Below are 21,435 nucleotides of genomic sequence, written 5' to 3'. Positions count from 1 at the left end.
TGTATCAATATATTTTGTTATATGATTTTATTCATCTTGTTTCTTTCTATTAGATCATTTTACTTTAACTTCTATAACTCTACTATGTATCAAATGAATGTTAATACAAAATCTTATTAAAATATATTCAAAGTTTATTATTTATAAATTCTAAAATTATAGGAGAAATTCAAACAGAACTAATAACTCTGTATAAGATGTTTCTTCTCCAAAGAATCCATTCTCAGGTAATTACAAATGATATTTCAAAGTTATCTGATTAGGAATATTTTATAATTTGCTTGGTATATGTGGTTATGTTCTAACTATCTAAATAATATTCATCATTTTGTTATCATATACCTATTTCCTCTATAAATCAAAATTTTTTCCATTTAATTAAATTTAAATTCTAAATCAAATTCTACATAAAAACTTTGAATCTTCTGCACTGTGTTTAACTATGGCAATATATATGTACATATGTTTTTGGGCATAGGCAGGCACTGGGAATAAAACCTGGGTCTCCGGCATGGCAGGCAAGAACTCTGTCACTGCACCACCATTGCCCACCTGACAATATATTTTGTTATAAAGAAATAGGATGCTAAACTTTTGCTGTCTGGGTGTAACATGGACAACTATTCACACTTAATTTGAGAGTAATATGCAAAGTTGTTTAAGGTAATCATGAACTCTTTCAATGGCAAGAGAAGTCCTGAGTGAGCCTTACCAGGTTCCCAACAGACAGCACACTGCTGAACTGCTCCGTCATGGGATAGTGTTCCATGGCCATGAACAGCGTATTTAAAACAATGCAGATGGTGATGGCCAGGTCAACAAATGGGTCCATCACGACCAGATTGACAATGTGTTTCACCTTTAACCATGGTTTACAGCAGTCCCAGATCAAACACATGTTAGCAAATTTGTACCAGCAGGGTGGGCATTTCTGTCTGGATTCTTCAAGTTCTGGAAGAAAAAAGAATATTCATGAAAACTGCTCACTCTCTATTCAGCAACCTTCAGTTTAAGTAAAAAGAAATAAAAAAATCTGACGTTGTTGCATTAATCTGATGGGGGAGCAAGTTAAGGTTCATAGTAGATTTGCTGACATAGAGAGGGTAGATACAGAAAGACTGATAAACTTTCTAATGTTAACTCGGCTCAAGGTAGTTTCCAAGATTACATTTGTGATGTTAAACTATTTATATTCAAGGCTGTCAGAAATTGATGAATAGGAATGGCCTCTAGTGTAAGTAAAGCTCATTCATATATCACATAGGACAAGGAGTATAGATATTATCAAGGACTTCTCTCAGGAGATGTCTTATAAACCTCCATCATTCATGCTGAATCTTAGTTTCATGGATGAGAGAAACCTTTTGGTTGTTTTAATGAGAGAGTTTTGTCAGTGTTGCCAGTCTAAATAAAAAAGGCTCAAATTAAGCCCCTTTTAATATACCCTTGTATATTAAATTCAGCAACTTTCCTTCTCAACTCAACTAGATGGCACAAAAGAAGAGAAAATTCCCACCTAAAGAAACTAGGGTCCTCATCGTCAGCATAAATCAGTGTTTCACAGAGAGGGACTTATGTATTACTAGTAAAATACAAGGGGATTTTAGGTACTATATGTGCGGAAGTTTTAACTTTTCATAGGATATTTACTGTATTAAAATATATAAATATCACACCAAACCTATGATATAAATATTAAAAAATACTTTTAATTAACAAAATGTGCAATGACTTAAAGGAAAATTTCAACTAAATAAGAAGAGAGAGAATACAGAAATGCACATATCTTGAAGGTGATAACTGAAGTACTGAAACTTGGTAAATATTGGCAAAGAAGTTTTGAGAATCAGGAATGGAAAATTATCCACTTTCCTTTGGCAAGATCCTTTCTTAATCAATTCTTTTTTTTTTTTTTTTACATGGGCAGGCACCGGGAACCAATCCCTGGTCCCTGGCATGGAAGGTGAGAACTTTGCTTGCTGAGCCACCATGGCCCACTCCTTAATCAACTTTTCATCAGGCAAAAGTTGTACAAGTTATTGTTTTCCACCAATATTACTGCTGCACACTCTATTACTTCTTTGTAAAACATGGGACCATGATTTCTCAGAACTCAAAAAGATGGAAGGACTCTTTTTTTCATGCAATGCATAATTGACTCTGCATCAGTCATCTTAGTACTATTAATGTAACAACTGAAATATCCTCCAAAACTGGTATTAATCTAAATTTTGTAAGGGAGGAATGAGCATATGAAAGAGATAAACAAGACCATGGGTATTTATGCTCTAATGATAAATACTTATTTTTGCTCTACAATAAAACTCCAATAGCTAATGTTATAAAGTTTACAATTTCCCTGAAGTAAATTAATTCCTGCTTTCTTTCTTTCTTTCCTTTTTTCCCTTTTTTCATAGGCAGGCACCGGTAATTGAACCCAGGTCTCTGGCATGGCAGGCGAGAACTCTGCCACTGAGCTGCCATTGCCCACCATTCCCTGCTTATTTTTAAAATAATTTCATTCTAGGCAGATTCTTTAAATGTCTCCTTAGATACTGAAATTCTTAAAGTGCACAGCTTATTTCCATTTCCCCTACTATGTAATTTTGTAAACAATAAAGATTTTTGAGTTGTAAATTAGAGAATAATATAAATAAAATTTTGTAGATGTCTTTAAGACTCCCCAAATAACTTCACAATTACACTGAAGATAAAAGAGGATATTATAATTTACAGAATACCAGAGAAAGTACAAAATCTCTTTGTGTACCATCAGAATATATATACACATTAAAAACATATATAAATGTTACCTGTTACTTAGTAGATAAAGAGACACAAACAGAAATTGTGTTGAAAAAATAAACCAAGCAAAGTTTAAAATGGGGAAAATCAGTAGGTGTAGTTTATCCTGACACCAAGAACAATGCAGCAAAGTTGTTTAAATTCTAAAATAAAATTGCTCAATCACCCAGGCCAAAAAAAAGAATTTGCATTTTGAAACAAAGCACACTGAGGAGAGAACTACAGCCACCTCTCCATAATTCCTGCACGGATTATCCATACTAAGCATTATTTATAGCTAAGATTACATATTGTTCTGGCTCACCTTGATTCCTCAGGTATTTAATTCACCCTCCCACCAGCCTTCATAAGTATATGACCAGGAAACATTTATATATGTTTTTGCATGAAATACACCTGAAAATCAAGCAATTGCGTGAAATATATCTGAAAATCAAGCTTTGTTAAGCCCGAGATGATTCACTACCCTGGACAATGGAGAGACTTGATTGTAGCTAAAAAGAAGGAAAACAAAAGTTGCCAGTCAGATTAACAAGACTGATTTACAAAAAGGAAAGGTGAACAAAACCACAATTAGAAGAAAGGGTCCCGAAATAAACAGATTATGTAACCTAAGAAACCTTTCCAATATCAGGAACAAAAAAAGACCATATTAAAGTTAGCCCTAATATGCATGAGTGTGCTAAGAACTGCTTACAACCCACCTTGTTCGATGACACATTCTAAATGTTTAGATATTATTGAATAGAGAAAAATCAGCTTTCCATTCTACATAACTGGAAAACAGGTATTAAAACCCAAACTGTTGGTCTCCTGCTTCCTTAATTACACTTATTTCTGGTACATCTTTTCATTCTAATGCAACTCCATGAGACGTATTTCCTTAGTGGGAGATGTGGGTACATTCATTTTGAATATTCTATCTTAATTATTGGATAAGTCTACTCTTGTAGTGGTGATGGGGTTTTGGGTTTTTTTTTTTTTTTAAGTAATTTCTTATGTTAGCTCACACTTAATACTCCCAGAAGTGCAAAGTATGACTGTTGATTTAGACTTACCCTGTCTCCTTCTCTACTTCCTGCTTTAGGGAGCAGACATGCTGCTGACATCGGTAGCAGAACCACTGGCAGCTTCCTCTCAGTGGTTTTGCTATGGCAAGGAGCAGACCAGAGAATCTTCAAAAGATTTACCTGGAGGGACAGGGAGGAGCAAGCTACTGGCAGCTGGGGGGGAAGAGGGAGTGCAAGCTAACGCAGGCGAGGTTGGGGAAGAACGTACTAGAGTTTAATATTCCAAAGAAATCAGTGAAAAGATTTCTGATACTGTGTTAGGACATTATGAAAATTGGGTCTTGTACACTGATATGACTGTGATATACGGTCATCTACACTGGGAGTTTTTTCTGGCTATGACTCTAGGCTGCTGGTATTCATGTCATGGGGCCTTTGCATTCAGCCTGGAAAAGAATTATTCAAAGAATCTATCCAATCCTAAGATAAATGATAATTAACAAGAAAGCTATGCTTTCTCTATCTCTCTCTTACCTCTCATTCTTCCTCCTTCTTTTCTCCCTTCTCATTTAACATATCCATACATCCACACACACATCTAGGTGGAGGGGCAAGGGAAGGGTAAGACAAAAGAGAAAGGCAGGAGAAGGGAGTATAGGAAAAGGGGGAGGGTAGAATACATTTTACACAAAAGTATTTTCCAAGTAGTTGAAGCTGATGTTTGAATTCACTTGCAGTATGGAAAGGCACATGGATGTGAATTAACAAAAAACAATAAAACAACTAATGATGACAATATTTATTGAGTGCCTTCTAAATGCCAGGTACATAGGTGCTTTATATATGATACCACATTTAATCCTTACAAAAACCTTATGTCTAAACATTAGTATCCACATTTTACTGATGAGCAAATTGAAGTTCAGAGTCATAAATTAGCGCATTTAACATGTGGCAGAGCCAGGAATTGATCGCAGTTCAAGGTGTCCCCAAAGTCTTTATAGTTGCCATTCTATGATCCAGCATTCTAAACAATAGCTTAACTACTCAAACATAATCTGCACCTAAAGAGGAAACATATATTGTAACACTCTGGTCAGAGAGGCAAAAGTACAACTACCAAATCTTGAAAACTTTGCTTCAAAGAGATTAATATGAAACCCTAACTCACATTTTTCATTTATATTTCTGGTTAAATCAAGGGATTCCATAACTTGCGTCTCAAGAACTTCATACAATTCAAATGGATTAGCATAATAATAATAAAAGTAATAATAAGCACATCATTATACTCCTTTCAATAGCATGCAACAAGCTTCATCAATTTGAGGTTTCATTTACAAAAGTAGTAATTCAAATTTGCTTCTGCTTCTGGGAAGCTAAATATAAAAATCTATAATGCATAGTAGAATCCATGTGCAGTATATGGATTTTACTGTTACTTAGTAAAATACATAAATGATATTGTGGTACAAGTTAGGAAGTATTTTCTTGAAATTTATAGAATCTTTTTTTTATTTTTTTTATCATTTCCAGAGCACCACCAAGTAGCTATGGTATAACACATTTGACATACCTTCCATGGTGTTGGTTAAAATACTGGCCATACTCATTGCTCTTTGCTTTATTGTAGGGTCTTCCAACAAATCCATGGAAACATGATAAGAACTGGATCGTCTCTTTCTTATTTCTGTTTCAGTAGTAGTGCCCTAAAATAAAATTCCAGATGAAAGAATCATTATTCTTGATGGTAGCAAAACCCAAAGCTTTCCTATAATTGACATTACTAAGTGTTCACCATGCTTTCTTAGGTTTAAATAGCTCATTAAAATGCTGCTGGAATTATTCTTGGAACTTTTTGCAAGCCATCACATTCTTGGCTTCTGGGATGTCTGGCTTTGCCACCAAGATGGACATTTTTTAGTCCTCCATCCCAGAGCTCCGGACTGGAGGGACCATGCCTACTATTGGATAGATAACCTTTTTCTAAAATCCGACCTAGGACTTCCTACAGGGACATAGTGCTCCTTGATTTGCTGTCAGATTGAGTTATTAGATCTTTATAGAAATATATTCATGTGTTCTAATGTATGAAGGGGAATTTTAAAAGTTTCCCCCCTAAAATGCATTAGTAATAGCCCTCCTAAAATGTGAATGCCACTTGTAAAATGTGTTCATTCATTAGCGGTAGATAACTTTTCAAACATTCATAGCAATTAAACTAAATTTTAGAGCTAATGTATAACTGTCTTGTACCTACAAAACAACTCCACGAAATTACCTATCCTTGGTCTTAAAAACTCTAATTTAAGGAAATGACACCAATTTGGGGGGCTTTGATTTTTAACAATGATATAATGATTTAATATTTTTCTATTACCAAATAAACTTTTGGTAGTGGAAACAAAACAAATTTCATCAACTGAATTCTATTTCTACAGCAAGTGATCAACTAATGAAATGAATTATCGCAGGAAAAAGGGTCAAAACTCAAGTATTTTAAAGGGATATTTGAGTGTTAATAATATATGTCATTTTCAGTTCTCTGAAGATTTTCACTATTTTTAAAGCAGCAACATGTGTCCCGTTATTATTTTGATCTTATTAGAATGAGAATAATTAACATTATGTTTATCTTAATTAAACTGCATATCTCCAACGTACACACTTCAAAGGCAGTGTCTGCTTATTTAATATGAATACAACTAATGCTGGTAAACATCCATATAGGTCACCTGAAACTAATTTTAAGGTAAAACAGAATTAAGATTAAAGAACAAAGAAATACTCTCTCTCTGAAATTAAAACTCTTTAAAATGGTGCCTTTCAGATTTTAGAATATTTTGACTGGTCGCACAGAGGCATAATTTTTTTTTTTTTTTTACATGGGCAGGCACCAGGAATCAAACCCGGATCTCTGGCATGACAGGCATGCCTGTTGAGCTACCGTGGCCCATCCAAGGCACAAGTTTTAAGAAAAAAAAAAAAAATAGGGTCCTTTTTACTCTAAGGAAATTCTTGAGTTTAATCACCTCAATTACATTTACATGTAAAGTACAGAAACTTGTATACTTAGAGGGTGTCTTTGCCCACACCTGTGTATTTTCTATTCTTATTTCACCTTTGCAGTCTCTTAAAGCCTACCTCATTCCGAACTGAAGCATCTTGCCTCAGTGTACCTGACTGCAAGGTTGAAAAATGCAGATGAGGAATTTAAGGGATCACTCTGAGGTTTTGTTTTAAACTGTTCCCAATTTTGCCTTCAAAGTTTCATCTCATCTTCTCTGATAAGACATGAGATTCAGAGTAACTATTGATAAATGCTAAGTACTTTCTAGATCTGACATATTCCTTATTACACTTATGTAAAGAAGTTTTAGATTTGCTTGGTTTGCTCAATTAACATTTATTGAGATCAATGATGTTGATTTTTAAATTATGTATAAGAATCATGTAGGATGATTTTCAAGAAGGAAGATTCCCAGACTTTGTTCTCATCGTTTCTGAGTAGGTCTAAGTGGGCCCTGAGAATCTCCATTTTAAAATAAACATCCCAGGGATTCAGACGTCTAGAGGCAAAGCACATCTTGAGAAACATAGGTCAAAACAAAGTGTTTGTTTCCTTAGCCATTTTTTCTTTCCCATTTGAGAAAGATAAAAAAATTCAATGGTGGCAATATTGGAAAGTGAATAGGATATGGATTCAGTAGGCAGCAAACCTGGGGTCACAGTTGTACTGTGCACAGGCCTCAGTTTTTCTTCTGTAAAATGGAACAACATAAGTATCTCAAAGGATTACTGTAAGGATTAAATGAATCAACACAAGTAAAGTGTTCTGGACAGCATTTAGCACATAGCTAATATTATTGTTTAAGAGAAGTTGATATTCCATTACTTTCTTCCTGGTTCATAAACCTCAAAGTTCTACTTTTCTCATGCTTTCATCTAATTCTCAGATACCTGGACACTTGTCTGGGAGCAAAGGGCAGAGAAAGACCACACGAAAAAAGGAAAGATCAATGCTTATTTCTATAATCCACGTAAGATGCTCCTCTATTAGGTGAGTAAAAGCTAACTCTATCTGATTTTGATGCATCTTAAAGAATTTTTCTAACAAGTGGAATTATGTCTTTTTAAATTCATGCAAAGGAAATTAATATGATTCAGACAACTATCAAGTACAACCAAATGACATTGCTGGATGATGTTTATACTGGCAAGTGAAGCTTTATTTAATACCAAATGCTAAAAGAATTTTAAGATGTTCTAAGAATTTTAAGGTGTTTTAAGGTGTTATAAGATTAGTACTATTTCCCTAGAAATATTTTGTATTTACTTGAAACCCCTTGCATATGCTTGCTTCGTGGTCACTTTGTTTATAAAAATAATTCATAACAGTAATTAAAGAAATTGATATCTGCTCTAAAAATGATAACACATGGCTCTACACTAGGTACTTAGAGTAGCTTCTTTTACTCCTAAATGTACAATAGCTAGGTCATTCAAGTGACTGCTGAAAACATTACAACACTCTGTCTGATCTGCAAAGAGAGAGAATGTTGCACTATAGGATTTTATAATAATAGCTACTTCAAATGGGAGTAACAAATTCCCATTTTAAAGAAACAGCAATAGCAACATGGTGAAGATGAATATTAATCTTATTTGTGAACATTAATTTTGTTGCATTTAATTCGAGTATATTAAATATTATGCTTGACAAATTGTTGCTTATTGGTAAACTCCACACCAGTGGTAATAATGATGAAGGAATAGTTCTTTTTACAATCTATGAGACCCAACCCATGTTTTTAATTAATTTGTAGAAAAGTCTGAATAGAACAGTTTAAGGACAACTTCATAGTTTGGTTGAAACGACCCCTGGTCTTTGAACCATTCATTCAGCAAAATCCTTAGATGAAGCAATCTAAGAAAAACCCTCATGCCTACTCCAGTTAGAGTTCCTTCCCTAGGAGCGGCAGGATTGATCTTCCTCACCTCTGGCAGCAGCTGCCCAGCAGGAGACGTGAGGGCAGAAGGGCCCCCGACCAAGGAGACTACACCGTTGCAGTCCACAGCACTGTGCATCTTGCCGTTCATGGGCAGAATGGGGAGCCCCCTGGAGGCGCGGCTGACCTGGCTGACGTTACTGTGGCGCCGTTCGCCATGTCTGTGCGGCACAAAGAGAGAGTCTCTTCGGCTGTCGTTGTCTTCAAAGGTGCTGTGCTCATCATCGGCAAAGTCATTCTCAGAGCCGATATCCTTTGCTCGGCCTCTGAAGCTGAAAAGGCTTGCCCTACTGTTGCGTCTTGGAGAGAAAAGGGATCCACGGATGCTCAACAAAGACTATGAATAATAAGAAAACAAATACAAAACAAACAAAAACAGATGAACAGAATTAAGAGCTGAGATCCTGAAAAATGTGAAACTTGACTTGTTTCATGGTTGTGCCCCTAAGGCTACATCTTTGGACAGATGGAATCGAGGGCTTTGTTGATAATGCCGGGGTGTTCTGGCACTCTCTACTGGGCTCACCTCTTTCAGGTTGCTTTTCCTTTCTTCCCTTTTTCTCTCTTCATTTTTCATATTCCACTCGCTCATTTTCTGTCATTTTCTTTTACTTTACCCGTGTCTTAAGTTAGGCAAAGTACCCCTGTACAATGTTTTGTCTCTTTCCTGGTGCTTAGAATTAAAATTTTGCTGTTTACTTCTCTTAAAGTGACTCTCACTTAACAATCTAGTAGAAAGCAATTAAAACACATCTACATTTAGATTTTGTGATGCCAAAAATACTCCTTTTAAGAGGATGCAAGTGACCACACCCTGATGCCAATCTTACCGCAAAGGAAAATAAAATCAGTCTTGCTAGTAAGTTTGTTTAATTACAGTACAACGAGCAGCTTCTCCCCTACCCTTTGCATATTTTATAATGCTCTTCATGAATAAATTAAAAAAATCATACTGAAATAACAGTATGACTCATTCCCTGATTTTCATTCTTCTGTCTGTCTTAAGAAATATGCTGAGCACCATATTTATAAAAACCTGTTTTTTATTAAGAATCTGGCCACATTCATTTCACAATTTTCTAAATGGTCAATGGTCATTGCCCTCATGCAATTTACCTTATTTCTTTCCCACAGCAGCATTGTGTACGAGTCACTTCCAAAATGTTATTCACCTATTTTATAACCTCGCATTAATGAACATATATTTTTTTCTTGTCTAATATCTATCTCTCCTTCTTCTGTTGATAGTACCCTGACTGTCCTTGAGAAAGGTTCCTCAACTCTCAGACCAGGTATCTTGAGAAGTACTGACCTCAATTCCTTGACCTCAATTCCAGCAGTGTGGCTTAGCAAATCAGTATGTACCATACCTCTGGCCCTGGAAAATGGTTTAGAGATGGGAATGAGACCTGCATGGTCCATTGAGAAACACCCCTTCTTATACAACTGTTGGGAAAGAGGTATTTATTCAGTTGGGATGGATGAATATATTGGATGTAAGCTTGATGCTGCAGTGGTCATCTTACCACCATATTGGAGGAACTTGGACTGAGATATGACAAAAATTTGTTTGTTATAATGTGTTTTGAGCCTCTGGATCTACCTATGCCTGAAGCTACTCATGGACATTATTTGCATGAGCTAATGAATGTTTTTTTTTGCTTAAGCTGATTTGAACTGGATTTCAATTATTTTTAATGGAAAAAATACTAATGCTATCATGTTAATATTATTGATATGACATTTTTCTCTCCAATGGATTTAAAGTGAACTAAAATAATGATTTTTGTGCCTATTTATTTTTATACCCCTGATATATAAGTATACCTCTAATTTTCAATCTAGCTAAAGAATTTTTTTCTCAACAAGATGTCTACGGCTGTTAGGCACTATCTTATGTTATATGATCCTATGCATTATTTGCAGAAAATATCACATCTAAGACTTCCCTCTCTCCCAATGAAATCTATTTCTCTATTTTCTATTCCCATGTTTTTTCAACCTAAGAACAACTTCATCAGTAAGATTCATTATTTTTCTTTTCCAGATAATTGGTTTATTATTTAAGCTTTTCCTAGACTACAAATTCTCAATTTCTTTCATGCTTCCTTTCTCTCATTGTACAAAGGATATTGAAATAGCCATGAAGAATAATAATTGTAGGATTTGTGACCTTCTGATTGTCATTAGCTAAAAAAGAAAGGAAGACAACATGTTCTTGGCAATATGAAATCAAGTAGAAATTATTTGCATGTGTCACTCTTGGTTAAAGAGCTTATATTTTAACTGTAGGTACTTAGACTCAGTTGGGTTGGAAGGAAATAAGTTATAAAATTGCAATGATTCTTAGGGTATAAAGGTGAATTATATGCCACATAAGAATAAAGTTTACATGTGGCAACGGTATAAAACATGATCACTTTCCCATCTGTTAGCATCAACTTCTATTGTTTACATTAATTTAAAATCCATAGCAATTAAATGCCACAAATAAGGAAAATTCACCATACCACAGGAATTTCTAAAAAGCAAACTCATGGTTTATCACAAATAATGGGGAAACAACTTAAGAAAGTCAATAGTATTTTACAAAGGTTTCAAAATAAAATATCCAGATTGTCTTGAGATTTGATTAGATTTTACTCTTGATATCCTTCTCTCCTCTCTATCCCACTAACAAGTCAAATTGGAGTCTAAGAAATATTACATACAATCCACTTACACTTCTGAAAAAATTATAGTCTTGACAGCAAAAGCTTATATTATGTTTTTTCAATATGAAGATAGGAATGGTTACTCACACAATTTCCTTTCCATCATGACATTACAAACAGTAGTCCCTAATACTTTTGTGTAAAAGACTCTTGAAAATTCTGACAAAAGCTATGGACCTTCCACTGTACCCAGGTTAAGAAACTCTGTCTGGTCTGGTATTACCAATATTACTTCCAGGACATGCAAAGGGAGTTAGCGTGATTTCAGGGCTCTCTTTTCACTTTCTTTCTCATTCTCTCTCTCTCTTTCCCTCTCCTTCTCTATTTTCCTACCTATTTTGACTCTTTAACAGTGAAAAGAAAAAGAAAAAAAAGACTTCATCTCTATTTTTATACAGACACCTCTTAAGAAACAAAATCAGTTTTAGGCCAAACATTCCACGTTGCATAAAGTCGGTGATTGCTTATAATCTCTGATTTACTAGGAAATAGAAGTATAAAAAAGATAAAGGGAAAATATTGTATCTATGAGCATAACTTGCAGAAAGAGGCAGGAGACAATGTAACCTTTTCAGGCTTTACTCTTTTGCCTAGAAATAACACTACTGAATTTGAAATGAATGAAAACAAATGGAAGTAAGTCTCTGTGGTCCTTGTTATATGTAGTTTCACGATTAGGCAGTTTTGTCTCATGAACCATGCCTGGCCTTCTTCCTTCCTCCCTTTTTTCTCAAAATGATCAATGCTATATAAAGGGGGTTTGATTTCTATGGGATTCACATTTATTAAGCTAATGTTTCTACTAAAAGAATCATAATGATTGCAACAACAAACGAATGAGAATCTAAAAATACTGATATTCAGCTAAAAACTTATTCTATTTTAAATTTGAACTCAAACCCACTGTGCAGTTTGAAACTATTATCTACTCCAGAAAAGCCATGTTTTAATTCAGATCCAATCTTGTGGGGACAACTATTTCTTTTAATCCTGATTCAATATTATAAGGTGGAAATTTTCATTTAAATTATCAACTGGAGATTGATGCTCTCAGTCGTGGGCATGACTTTTTGATAAGATTATCTCCAGGATGATGTGGTTTGTCTAATTGTTGATGTGGCCTTTTGATTAGATAGTGATGTTACTTCATGCATTCAAGGTGGGTCATGATTAGTTTATTGGGGTCCTTTAAAAGGGGTGGCATTTTTAAGAAACAAATGCAGACACTTGAAGAACATTTGCTTCAGAGCTGACAGAGACAGGGATGCTTGGAGATGCTTGGCATGCTGACAGAAAGAGCAGATGCCTAAACACAGGCAGGCCGCAGCAGATGTTGCCATGTGCCTTCCTATGAGATGATAAGCCAGAATGCAGAGTTGTGTCCTGGAGAAGCTCAGTGAAGGCCCACCAATGCTTAGAAGAAAAACACAGGAAACAGAGGCTGAAAGCAATGAAGCCCAGGAGCAAGGGACCAGCAGATCTGAGTTATGTGCCTTCCCAACTGACAAAGGTGTTCTAGACAGCAACCACCTTTCTGGAGTGAAGGTAACCTCTTGTTGGTACCTTAATTTGGACATTTTCATGGCCTCAGAACTGTAAATGTGTAACGTATTAAATCTTCTTTATAAAAGCCGTTCCATTTCTGTTATATTACATTCCAGCAGCTTAACTAATACACCCACTAATCCTTTAACTTACTCTAACAATGTTATTTGGATTTAAAGTGAATCAGGCTGACTTATAAAAAATTTACACTTATTTAACATAAAGATATGTGATACTGTCTATGCCAGAATGGATACTAAGAGCAAGTATAACCTAAATATATGCATCTTTAGCTGAAATCCAATGTCAAGATCCTTGTCAAGTTGTAAAGATATTCTTTATAGCAGTCCTGATAAAAAAATTCAAGGAAAGTTGAAGGATTTCAGAGTCAAGCTAGCTCTGAACATCATCTCAGCCCTTATTAACTATATGACATTGGGCAATTTATTTAATTTTACTGAACTTAAGTAATAGCAGAAATCATAACATGCAAGGCTTTTGTTAGCATTAAATATGATACATAAAAGGACACTTTAAGTAGACACTTGACAAAGGGGATAACCATCTTCTTCTCTTTATATCTGTAGATAAGAATAATTATAGTCCCTATCTAGGATAGTAATGAAGGGTTGAATTAGTTTACATTGCAAGTAACAATCCACTGTATAATGGTAAGCCATCATAATGCGAACAATGTTGTTGTTGTATTTCTTCTTATTATTACATGGACATTGAGGTTTCACTTTTGGTAAAACTGTCTTGAGAGGAACTGTGCATTCCCAGTATTCTCTTGGTAATTTCAAAAACAACCAAGGAAATTAAATTTAAAAGTTACAATAGCTTGTGTGAGTAAATAAGCCAGAGGCATCAGGTAATCATTCTCTGTGTTGTGTTATATAAATCAGGATATACACTGAAGGCAAGTCTCACATTAGACCTAAGACACAAATAATGAAATAATTAAATGCCAAAGCTTATTTAGTGTCATAAATCTTCCTAACTGCATGTATATCCCAAAATTTTGGCTATACTTTTAGAAAACGCTTACTTTGAATCCCTTTCAAACGAGGGTATGAGGAATGCATTCTACATGTGACATTTGCAAGTGAATGGGAACAACTCACAGATGGTCTTTAAGAGTCCACAATTCACTTCTGGTAACCTGTCACTCAGAAACTTCACAGTTCACTGGGTCCAGGCGCACTAACTGAAGGGATGGAAACCATTTGCTGATAATCTTCATGTAGAAAATTGCTCCGTGATGCTTTAGCATTGAATGAAACCTCAAAACCACAAACTTTCCCAAGGCCAGTAGGCTCTATGTTCTAAAATTTCTTTCCAGGGATTCCAGAAAGTTGTAAAACTCACAAATCCTCTGAGTGATAACTAAACATTGTGCTACTCATCACGAGTCTGAAAGCGTTGTGCTATACTGCGGGAAGGCAGTTTTATCCCTACCAAAAGCTGGCGTAATCTAAAGAAAATCATTGTTTGTTATGAAAATGCAATTTATATAATCTAATATTTTTACCTGGTGTGGAGAAGAAAACCTTTTTTCATATGTCAGCCTACTTCCTTCTAAGGAAAAACGGAAGCCTTTTCTTCTTATGCTGTCTTCAGATTCTGATTTGCGGAATCCCTCTTCCTTCTCTTCTTCTCCAGACTGTTCTTTCTGTTTCTTTTTCTTCCTTCTGTTTTTCATCTCTTTCTCACTCTTGGAGCTCAACTTTGATGCTACTGAAGAGCTCTCTGAGAAGACTCCTATCCCTCCAGCACCACTGAAGTCTCTTGATTCAGCGGATGCTGCTGCAGCTGCTGCCTAGAATGGCATAGAATAAATGGTAAGTTGCATATACACTTCAAAAAAAGTATCCATGTTATTGCTTAATTTATTCTTAGTATCATAAATATGATATTAAAAATGATTCTCCATTCTGTGCCATACTTGGAAAATAGTATCTTGTATGTAGTCAGATCAATTAAAGAATAAAATGGAATGTGGATGTGTGGCACTGATGAAAACCTTCAAGCTCTGGCCTCACACAATGCTTTCCAATTATTTCTAAGAAAACAGTCAATCATCAGAACAATTTTTGCCATGATTTAAGCAATATCTTAAGAATTTAAGGACTATTTCCTATTTGAACTGGACAGGAGCTTGCTTTTTATCACATTCACTTTACAATTACTTTTGGTGCTAGCCTAATTATCGAATTTAATTCAGTCATGAATTTTGTTTTTATGAATAATTTTTCTCTGATTTAAATTGAGTATTTCACTAAGAGAGAACAATAAAGGCATTTTACTGATCATTTATTACGGAATGCCAGACCCTTGGCTCTGCATGAATTTGTCAATTAAAAGAGTACAATTTTGTAGCTCAGTGGTAGAATACTTGCCTTCCATGTGGGAGACCCAAGTTCGAGTCCCAGACTATGCATGCCCTCCCCATCCCAAATAAGAGTATGTTTTTTGCAAAAATATAGATTCAATGTCATTTGCCAGAGTATGATTTATTTCTCAAGCCTTTACTAAATATTTAATACTCAGTGCTAAACAGAAACTGTACTCAATAGCTAAGAAAAGCCCAATAGGCAACTGTGCTAATTATGCCATTGTTGAGTAAATATAATTAGAGAAACTCTTGCCTTAATTTGAATCCTCATCAAAAGTCCAAATTAAAGGGCTTATAAGGTAGAATGCAGAGAATGTAGTGATCTTGTGTGTTTACATACTAGCATTTTTCTTATACAACCCCACAAACTTGCACTCATGTACCCTTCAAATAGAAAATAATAAATATAGAACAGATCTTTGTCTTTCCAAACTTTATGAAACAGTGTCAGTTTCACTCTGGGTTTCTGACCTTTCCCATCACTAGGGACACTGTAATGAAGAAGCAACTATAACCAAATTCCTCTTCCCTAGATCATTCAGAAAGCATTTCAGTTGAGGCACATATGTCAAACTACTTTGTAACTTTGATTAAATGAGGATGTTAATAGTTAATTTCCTCAAGAGGTCAAAAGAAAGAAAAAATGTCAATAAAACAATAACAATTCTTCTGCTATGGTGTCATTAACATTGGCAGTAATAATCAAAATAAAGCAATATTCTTTAATAACCTAAAAGTATTGTAGCACTTACAAAACATATCTGGGGTTTCAAACACCAACTACTGCCGATTTTGCTTATTAAAGACTACTGGCCTTAATATTTAAATCAGAGACTTGAGATCAACAAAAACAAAAATGTGTCACCTTTGTCAACCATACCTGAGCTTCTTCTTGTTGCTTCTTTAACTGTTCAAGCATCTGCTGAAATTCAGCTTCTTTCTGTTCTGCCTCTTCCAAGGTGGCCTGGTTCTGTTCCTCGTAGGCCATGGCCACCACAGCCAGGATTAAATTTATAAGGTAGAATGAGCCCAAGAAAATGACTAGCACAAAAAATATCATGTATGTTTTCCCAGCAGCACGTAATGTCTGCAAAGTTGAAGAGATATTTTATTAAATTTGATATAGGATGTTATAAGTTCACACTATCTACAGTAATAAAGGATTTCACAGCAATTCTTTTGATCTCAGTATTTCATGCTTCCTAGAAGAATTCCTTCCTCTGTCCTCACCAGTTGATAAAGGTTTTCCCAGAAGTCTTGAGTCATGAGTCGAAATAAGGACAAGAAGGCCCAGCTAAAGGTGTCAAAACTCGTGTAGCCATAGTTGGGATTTCTACCAGCCTTCACACAGATGTATCCTTCTGGACACTGGCTGTAATTAGGTTAGAGAAAAGAGAGGAACTCAGTAACTGCAAGTCTGCTTATTGGCTTTGCTGTTTTTTTTTTTCTTTTGTTCACGTGGGAAAGCACTGGGAAATGAACCCGGGTCTCCAGCATGGCAGGCAAGAACTCTGCCTGCTAAGATACCATGGCCCACCTGGCTTTGCTGTTTTCATAGATACCAATGTCTGTTCTATATGACACTAGGGAAAACAGATTTCTTTTACCTTTCCTGCCACTTAACCCAACACTATGTGAACTGGTTTATATAACAATAGAACCTATTGAGTTTAATATTGTATTTTTCTGTGATTATAATTGTCATATTTATCATGCCTGTACATAAAAGCAATGATAACATGATTAATACGTTCTGGGACTTATGAACCTGAATAAATAAATAAGTCTATAGGGAAAATTGTTCTTCTGTGAAGATATCTAGATGCATTAGTGTTGTAAGTGTGAGGTCAGGGCAGAGAGGTGAAGTGGGAGGGCAAAGGGAAGGTGAGAGGAGTAAATGGCTCTGCACAATTGGGAGTTGATAGCATGACTTTAAAGGTCAAGGAGATCTGTTTTCTACATTCTGTCTGCCTCTTCTGGGGTGCATGATCTCGGGCAAGTATCCTAACTTTATTAATCTTGGGGCACCTCATATATAGGAAAGGGCAAATAACCGTATGTGACTCACACATTTGCAGGCATTGAAAGATATTGTATGTAACGTGAAATAAAGGAAACAAAACTAGATGGATTTTCTCATCACTAGAATCTGGCAAAAAAGGCAGCACAAACTTTATCATACTAATCAAATGCAAATCCTGTTAGCATTGGGAATTTTGCTTCAGGTATTATTTAGCTACTAATGTCCATAATGTCATGTTCCTTAGAAAGAGTATTAGACGTCTGTTTATAATGCTATAATCTTGTCAAATAGGAAAGGAATCTATTTCTTTGAATTCTACTAAGCTTAATTCCAGGTCCAATGCTTCGCAATAATAAGGATTCACATGATATCAATAAAAAATTAAAAGCACTTATTGAGCACTCTAGGAGCAATACATTCATTAATTCACTTAACTCTCATGGCAACCCAATTATTGTACAGATTTATCAAATGAGAGAACCAAGGCAAGGGGAATTGATTTTGTAGGGTGGAGTTAGAATTTGAACCTGCTCAGTCAGATTCTCCAGTTTGCACTTTTCCAATTTGCTAAACATGCTAGACTACACTCACCATGCCTCAGATAATGACAGTAGCTCCAGAGATCTTACATTTTAAGCCCACAAGGACCACATTAGCAAATACAAATATCACATTTATAAGGGTACATACTTATGAATTTCATTAACTTAAACTTCTTATGTATATGTACTACTTCTTTATCTATTTTCCATTGAATTTACTTGGAAGATTAACTGTGACCTAGTATGAAAAAATAGTTGCTGCATATGAGTGTGTGAAGGAGGTGAGAATCCACACTTATCCCTGCTATTCTGGGAGTGTCAGCATGAAGTAGAATTTATGGAGGACTTTGAATGAGGAGCAAGTGGGGGCTGGGTGGGTGGGAGGTGGCAGGTTTTCTAGGCTGATGGAGCAGTGTAGACTGAGACGCCATACCAAGCATCACTTACCCTGCATCTGAGCTGTTGCCACAAAGCAGAGCATCATTTTGCCCTTCCAAAAAGTAAAAATGATCTATTTAAAGAGCAAGAGATAAAAAGAATCATTAAAAAGCTCTCAAAACACATCAGCCATAGTAGCTAGGTAATAAAGCTTACAGATTTATTTCAATCAGAGCAAAATGGATAAAATACATATATGACTAAATGAAAAGGTAATTCATTTTAATAATAATCAAATACTAAACAATTATAAAAACACGATTTTTGATTAATCAAATATTGGAAAAATCTGCTCTAAAAAGAATTTTTTTTCAGAGGGAAGAATTAGTCTCATAATAGACTTCTTGCACATATAAATTCAAATTGTTTGGGATACTTCAAGAAAGAGCTCCTGACTTGAGGCTGTTTCATTGGCTCAAAAAGTAAGAGAGAAGGAAGACTTGTTCCTTTTAAATTCATCTATACAAGTAAAATATTTCTTTACAAATACTTTTTGCTTGGTCTCAGAATAGATTCTGACTAATTTTTCCCCTGGCAATTTAACTTAATTTCCTATGAGAAGTGGGCTTAGATGTCTGTCCCTTCTTTTCTTATGATGCAGTAAATAAGTGTTTTGTTAGGGGTTTTTGTTTGATTACTCTTTTTAAAATGCACAAGATAAACTTGCTTCTTTTGAAATATATATTTTCTAAGTACATCTAGTTTCTATTTGGGGGCAATACTTTATACATAAATTTAATAAGGTGAAAACACTGCTTAAGGGACAATGCATACACAAACACACACATATAGGTATTTTGTACTTACAAAAATACACAAATACACACATAAACAAATACGCACATACCACCCCCCCCAAATTATAGAATTTATTAGGTTACTTAAAGCCTATATTCCAAGGATTGCCTTCATATATTATGTAGAGATATATGCTCTATTACTTTGTAAAAAAATTAGATTTTCACCTCACCAAATACATCAAAAAATAATATTAGGTTTTTAGAGTGAAGATAAAATACAAACCTATGAAACTGATATATAGAGCATATAGATAGCACTCTTTATTTCTCGATTATATAGGTGACTAGTTTTATATACAAGAAAGCTATGTGACAAGTATTATTATCTCAGAATTATGAAACATTTTCTAAACATAAAAGAAGAAATGACAATAAAAATGAAATTCATTTACACATCAAAACAAACAAATAAAACGAAAAACAACAAACTAGAAAGGCAAATGTTAATATACTGAATAAATTTTAAAGTTCATATGAATTTCCCAAAACACACTAATACCTGACAGAAGAATGGGTAAAAATATCAACAGATATTTCACATTATAGGAAATAAATAACATACTAGTGATACTAATAAAGAAACTTAAAAATTCTATGGCATTAATGATTAAGGAACAAATGAAAAGAACAATAGGATACACTCTTCCTTCTATGCAAAGATTTAAAAATAATATAGTCATAGTCAATGTCAATGAGAGTTCAGAATGACAACCAGTGTTGTAGTGTGTGTATAATTGGTACAATCTCTCTGAAGAGCAATTTGGCAATGTATCTCCATAGCCTTAATTTGTTCATACCCTTTGACCCTAAAAACACTACTATTAGGAATCCGACTTGAGGACACACTCAGAAATAGGGAAAATATTTATGTACAAAGAATGCCATACTGTTATAATTGTAATAAATAAGAAATTCCATAAATATAATTTAACTATTTAGTCATTCAATGAATCTTATTTCCCCAGTATAAATATCCAGAAAATATGCTAATTCTTAAAAAAATAATATAATATGAGAAGTGATATAATTTCATATGGTTGTAAAAAACATGTAGATCATGAAGGATACCTCAGAATAAGTAACGCCATGGAGAAGTGATTATCAAGAGACCAGTGGAAATTGGCCAACAAATTGAACATGAGAGGAGGGGCATAGCTATCAATAAGACAGAGGAGTTGGCCTCAGTGATAAGAAAGTATACTGAAATATAGGGCATCATTAACTTACTCTGATGCCCATCACTAAATAAAATCAAATGATACTGATAAACAACTGCAAAACAACGGCCATTACTAAGGAGATACATTAGAACAGGAATAATGTAGACGTGGTTTTTAATTTACACTTTCGCATCATCATAAGTCAATGGTTGAATCAGGGTTGCTTAACTCTCTGTGATCTATGCCAAGTGAGATTCATCTTGGTGAGTGGTTTCTCTATTTCCAGATACCATATGCACTCCATACAGATATGGAGTCAACCAAATGAGCCAAATTATTTCCCCCCAGTCTTCTTAAAAACAATTTTCAGCACAATATGTTGAATAGTTCATACTATTTATTAAGATAACTAGAAGCTCTTGATCCTTCCCTACTACATAAATTTTTCTATATGGCATTTTATGATATTGCTCTCAACAGTGGTTTAGGAAAACATCACACATTCTCACATGGTAACTTTTATCATATTGATTGACAGATAAGGAAAAAGTAGTAAAATATTTATCTATCACATGCATTAAGTTATCTTAAATTGGTCTAAGTCATCTGGTTCACATCAAAGTTAAGATACCTTCTGAAATATACACATTAAAAAAAATCTAAAGGACTAAACAACTTAATGGTTAAAAGAATATATCTTACTTTTATCCTCAATATATTCATCCCAGTTAAACATGCTCACTGTCCTATTGAAAGCTGTACCGTTCACATCCGATGAATTATTAAAGAAGGAAGTAATGTTTATTTCAAAGGAAGAATTATCTGGGGGCCACTGCAGACACTTATTCCTCAGGTTGCCCATGAACAGCTGCAGCCCGATTAGCGCAAACACGCTCAGGCAGAACACGGTCAGGATCATGACGTCAGACAGCTTCTTCACCGACTGGATCAGGGCCCCCACGATGGTCTTCAGGCCTACAAATAAAATCAGAGA

General features: G+C 34.8%; 1 protein-coding gene across 1 annotated transcript in view; it reads right to left on the bottom strand.

The window, feature by feature from the left end:
* SCN2A (sodium voltage-gated channel alpha subunit 2) overlaps positions 1 to 21,435 on the bottom strand; it is a 97,392-nt gene that overhangs the window by 53,358 nt on the left and 22,599 nt on the right. The window contains exons 7-14 of the mRNA XM_077154038.1: positions 21,144 to 21,416; positions 18,491 to 18,554; positions 16,709 to 16,850; positions 16,359 to 16,565; positions 14,615 to 14,902; positions 8,814 to 9,161; positions 5,392 to 5,524; positions 713 to 951 (exon numbers count right to left, since the gene is read on the bottom strand). Coding sequence (XP_077010153.1) covers positions 713 to 951; positions 5,392 to 5,524; positions 8,814 to 9,161; positions 14,615 to 14,902; positions 16,359 to 16,565; positions 16,709 to 16,850; positions 18,491 to 18,554; positions 21,144 to 21,416 — 1,694 coding nt within the window. The remainder of the gene's footprint in view (positions 1 to 712; positions 952 to 5,391; positions 5,525 to 8,813; positions 9,162 to 14,614; positions 14,903 to 16,358; positions 16,566 to 16,708; positions 16,851 to 18,490; positions 18,555 to 21,143; positions 21,417 to 21,435) is intronic.

This window comes from Tamandua tetradactyla, chromosome 3 (genome assembly GCF_023851605.1).
Source record: "Tamandua tetradactyla isolate mTamTet1 chromosome 3, mTamTet1.pri, whole genome shotgun sequence".
Classification (NCBI taxonomy): domain Eukaryota; kingdom Metazoa; phylum Chordata; class Mammalia; order Pilosa; family Myrmecophagidae; genus Tamandua; species Tamandua tetradactyla.
The sequence above is the reverse complement of the archived record's forward strand: the minus strand, read 5'-3'. Positions and strand labels throughout refer to the sequence as shown.